The sequence below is a fragment of the Papaver somniferum genome, chromosome 11 (assembly GCF_003573695.1).
Source record: "Papaver somniferum cultivar HN1 chromosome 11, ASM357369v1, whole genome shotgun sequence".
NCBI lineage: Eukaryota > Viridiplantae > Streptophyta > Magnoliopsida > Ranunculales > Papaveraceae > Papaver > Papaver somniferum.
In genome coordinates, this window is record NC_039368.1 from 120881809 (window position 1) to 120886750 (window position 4942).

The window sequence follows — 4942 nt, forward strand, 5'->3', positions numbered from 1 at the left end:
ATTTCCTAGTAAAGGGCAAGGCCTGGCCAAATCAAGATAAGGACTCGGATTTCATCACCGTTTCCTTCTTGCCCGTCTTAGGAAAACAAAACCGAACGTGAACCTAAGCTTTAAAATTTGGAATAGAACGAGACCGATAGGGTAACGAGCTTAATAGGAAACTCGTTCGAAAAATATTGGTTGCTCTTTAAGCACACTTCAAAGTTCATGATGGTTTCTGTGAGTTGAATGTATGACTGCGCCGCCTTGTGATAGCGGTGAGGCCTTGGGTATCAAAGCTCCACTGAGCTTCCCTCGCCTCGATTCAACTTACATTAGCTCGGATTGAATCCAGAGGGGTGTGCTCAAATTGTAACGAATTCCTTTTCGAAGGAATAGAAGCTGGTCTAGAAAACAATCTAAGTGGAGCCATCATGCTTTTTGTTTGCTAGATTCTATAGGTTTGATTTGGTCGAGTCAGCCTTGTTTGTGATTGTGTAGAATTCCCTTCCAAAAGTATCTTCCCAGTGAATAAATAATAAAACCAGAAGAATCAAATGTCATGGAACAATGATTATCTGAAGTGAATTTGTGGACTGATAGAAGGTTTTGTGATGCATTTGGAACAAGAAGGATATTATTAAGTTTAAATGTATGATTTGGAGTAGATTTCAAAGAGAAACTTGTGTGAGTAATACTCATACCTTCTCCATTGGCAGCTTGAATTTCTTCAAGACCTTCATAAGTTGTAGCAGCTCAGCAGTGATGTGATTATTTGCACCTGTATCTGCATACCAAGGATTGCTGCCCAAAATATTTGTTTAAACTAACATTGCACTAAGATGATGTGGTGTGTGAGGGCTTTGATAAGCAAAGTTGAGTCTGTTGCTGCATTCTAGAGCAGTGTGACCATGTTTACCACAAATTTGACAAAACGGTATAGGTAAATTGAGGGGAGATGAAAATCCAGGTGGTGGTAAAGATGTTGTTGGTGGAAATCCTGATTGAACTCTAACAGCAGGTGAAGAAGAAGTAGAGGAAGAAGAACCAGGAGAAGGTCCTTTACCTAACAAGGATGGTTGTTGAAGTACTTCCTGGATAAAAAATGGATGATCTACCACCATTACCACGACCAAAACCAAAACAATAGCAAAATCAATTCATTGTCTTGGAAGAACTGTGAGTGGTTTTTAGAATTTTGTACATGTCTCCAAAATAAGGAGACAAATCAATAGACACGAATTTGGCCATTTCAACTGATAGGTATTGTTTTCTTTTAGTCCATCGAGAAGGAGTTTACTACGGTCAGTGCGCGATAGAATGGCTTTTAACCGCTATTTACATGACATTCTTACCAAGATGAACATTTAGAATCATAGGGCATCATGTGAAAGTATATCCTGTATTGAACACAAAGTTTTTGTTTTTATTATTTTTACTTGTAGCAAGCATATACTGCATTACTATGTATTCGCAGAGATTCCATTTACCAATTCCGTGCTTTGGTAAAGTTGATGGATGATGATACGATCTGGGACTTGAGTGAGTCACAAGAACCAAAAACAGGCGATTAACAATTACCACTCAGAAATATTTAGTTACAGTAAACAAGTTGGGTAGGTAAGATTTGGATTAAACTACTTGGCAGCATCATATATGGGTCCATTAAACTAGAAAACAAAAGATTCTCAACTCTTCAATAATTAAGTGAAAGACATCTCCACAGACCAAAAGCATTATACAATTTCTTTATAACCTGAACAGGTCTCTTCTGAAGCAGCCAGAACAGTAAGAGATTGGTTGTTCACTCATTGCCTTCTGCAAATCAAAAGAAACATGGGATCCATTTCAACAGATAGGTACTGTTGTTTTCTTTTTATAATTTCTGTTCAAATGAGTCTGTATGAAGGAATCTGAATGTGTTTTTGGTTCTGCTGTTGTAGTATGCATGCAGTTGTTACAGGTGCAAACAAGGGAATCGGGCTTGAGATTGTTCGACAGTTGGCCGTCAAAGGTGTGACCGTCGTGTTAACAGCTAGAGACGAGAAGAGAGGGTTAGATGCGGTTTCGCTGCTAGTCCAATCCGGACTGGAGAATGTGGTTTTTCACCAGCTTGATGTTCGAGATCAATCTAGTGTTGACTCCTTGGCTGTATTTGTCAAATCCCGATTTGGGAGACTTGATATCTTGGTAAACAATGCTGGAGCATCAGGAGTTGTAGTTGATGAGGAAGGATTAAGGGCCTTAAACATTGATCCAGTATCTTGGGTAAGCTTAATTCATTTTTAAGGCTTTTGTTAAAGCTTTTGCAAAGAAAAATGAAAGACTGTATGGATTGCTGCAGCTCTCTGGTAAAGCTACCGACATGGTGCAAGGAGTGATTCAACAACCATACGAAAAGGGTGTGGAATGCCTTGACACAAACTATTATGGTTGCAGAAGGGTTACAGAAGCTCTTTTGCCTCTTCTAAAGCTTTCTAAATCCGGTGCAAGAATAGTAAATGTGTCTTCGCTTAGATCAGAACTTAAGGTGAGAGTCTTCACATAACTTTATTATCTTAGTTTTATTTTGAAGCTGATTACAATGACTAGTCAAGAGGGTAACCCAATTAACTTTGGTTTTATTCTTTAAATTCCTCAGAGGATCCCGAATGAACATATTCGAAGTGAACTGGGGGATGTAGACAATCTAACAGAAGAGAAAGTGGATAAGATAGTCGAAAAATTCCTGCATGATTTGAAACAAGGGATGCTTGAAGAAATGGGATGGTCTCTCATGCTGCCATCATATAGCATCTCAAAGGTTGCTCTTAATGCGTATACTAGAGTTCTTGCAAAGAGGTATCCTAAAATGTTCATAAACTGTGTTCATCCTGGTTACGTCAATACCGATATAAACTGGCATACAGGAACTATGACAGTCGAGGATGGAGCTAAAGGTCCAGTCATGCTGGCTTTGCTATCGAATGGCGAATTCTCAGGATGCTATTTTGATCAGACTGAGAAGTCTGAGTTTTAGATCATCCATTTCAACATATTTTTACTCCATTGTGTTGTTTTCTCCCCTGCAACGCTTTCTAGTTCTATCTCTGGGCAATGTACACTGCTTGTTTAAACACATACATATCCATTCGAAAACTAGTAATATGAGTGGATTGAGAGAAAACTAAAATTGTGTATACTGATCGTTTAAACATAATTGTGTTGTTTGCTCCCCTGCAACTGCAACGCATCTTCCAACAAACTTCTGTCTACATTCACTTGTCTAAGCGACGGAGGAGGTATTCGACTTGAACAAGTTTGGTTAAAGGCATCACCCATTCTCCATATAACCGAGAAAGAAGTGACGGATCAATCTTGCAATTCTGCTGCTTGTCGTCCGCGTCTTTCTCTATTAGGTTCACTTCTTGACTGAAAATCATGGCCTTTTTCGCTACCCTCTTCTTTACCATTTCTTCGACATCTTCGAATGTCAATAGCTTCATCAGTGCATCCCTGTCCTGTGCACGAATGGCAGGTCCATATTCTTCTGGGGCATCTCTGAATTTCACCTCTGCTACAAATTTCCCGTAATGAATCCTTCTGGACAAGGCCTGTATAAAAAACACACCATTAATTTATAATTCTGCAGCATGTCACCGGGGTTTCAATCACATGCCGCAATATTTACCTGCAAACAATTGAGATCACAAACAGCTGTGCATGCATAGCTACTAGCATCACCATCTCCTTGTTTAGTAAACAAAGGAAGCAATTCTTCCAAGTAAAATTTCCAAATGGTGCTGTTGATGTTAATCGAAGATGCCGCGCCATGCAAAAGCTCTGGAGACTTGGGAGGACAAGGAATCAATGGCAGAGGTAAACCATCTGGGAAGAAAGGATGTTCTTCTGGGCTTTCATATCTACCAATCTAAATTACAGAGGATCCCATGAGAGCCATCAACAGTTACAGAACATAGATTACATCGAATCGAATTTCAACAAGACAATCATAACAAATCTTGATGAATTCAGAGAGGATAAAGAATTTACCTTGGAATGAAGGATTTCTGTTTCTTTTACAATGTATTGAATCAAAGACCCATCAAAACCAGGGATTTGCGAAGAAGATGATGATTTGTAGAGTGAAGAATTGGATGGGAATTTAGCTCTTTCAATGAGACTAAATACAATGCTATCTTCTTGTCTGATCAATGATTTCCTAACCCTTTCTAAATCAATCATCAATAATCCTTCTCCTTTTGAACCATCATCGGAGTTCCCATTTCTGCAAAACAAAAATTAGATATATATAAATTAAAAATGAATTTAGATATAAGATCAAAACAAAATAACAATTTTAGAACTTGGGTTTTTGTTGAAAATTGAACAGGAAGAGGAACCTTGCTGTTTCTGCAGGAGGAGGGGGAGTTGGAGAAGAAGCCATGAATGTGACGAAGCAGGAGAAAAGGTAAGTAGTGCTGGTAAGGTAATTAATGGAAATAAATAATACTAACAGAGAAGAAAAGCGTTTTTATGGGAAGAGTATTTTGGTAATTAAATAACGAAGAGAAGAAAGAATATTACTTCGTGATCACGATTGATTGATTGTTAGATAGTCGTGGTGGGGTTGGTAGCAGTGGTGGTGGTGACCAGACACGGTTTGTCTTTTCTTCTGCATATGGTTTTGCAAAGTGTATTTCTTTTGTCGTCAACGGCAAGTCAAGTCTCACGGGATCGATATTACTTTTCTCTTTTGATAAGGAACACGAGATCGATGCGCTTTTATTTCTTTACTTAAATTTAAGCACGCTGATAGCATCTCCACTAAGGGTCCGTTTTGGCACGGCCTAAGAAAACGAGGGAGTGCAGTCAATGTGGTGTTTGACTGGGCCATAACTGCACAACAAAACCCGAGGAAGTAGCCCAAGGCTGCATTCATTAATGTGGTGTTTGACTGGGCCATAACTGCACGACAAAACCC

At 39.0% G+C, this 4942-nt stretch overlaps 2 protein-coding genes across 2 annotated transcripts; one reads left to right on the plus strand and one right to left on the minus strand.

Moving 5' to 3' along the window:
* The first annotated feature begins 1682 nt into the window (after positions 1 to 1682).
* On the plus strand, positions 1683 to 3178 carry LOC113322549 ((+)-neomenthol dehydrogenase-like). The gene is made up of 4 exons (XM_026570657.1): positions 1683 to 1838; positions 1923 to 2247; positions 2324 to 2509; positions 2621 to 3178. Exons 1-4 carry the CDS (start codon positions 1816 to 1818, stop codon positions 2996 to 2998), a joined length of 912 nt encoding a protein of 303 aa, XP_026426442.1. The 5' UTR covers positions 1683 to 1815; the 3' UTR covers positions 2999 to 3178.
* Positions 2993 to 4518, minus strand: LOC113322550 (chorismate mutase 2-like). The gene is made up of 4 exons (XM_026570658.1): positions 4362 to 4518; positions 4012 to 4246; positions 3650 to 3889; positions 2993 to 3572 (listed from the first exon to the last, which is right to left on the minus strand). Exons 1-4 carry the CDS (start codon positions 4403 to 4405, stop codon positions 3237 to 3239), a joined length of 855 nt encoding a protein of 284 aa, XP_026426443.1. The 5' UTR covers positions 4406 to 4518; the 3' UTR covers positions 2993 to 3236.
* Positions 4519 to 4942: the final 424 nt, after the last annotated feature.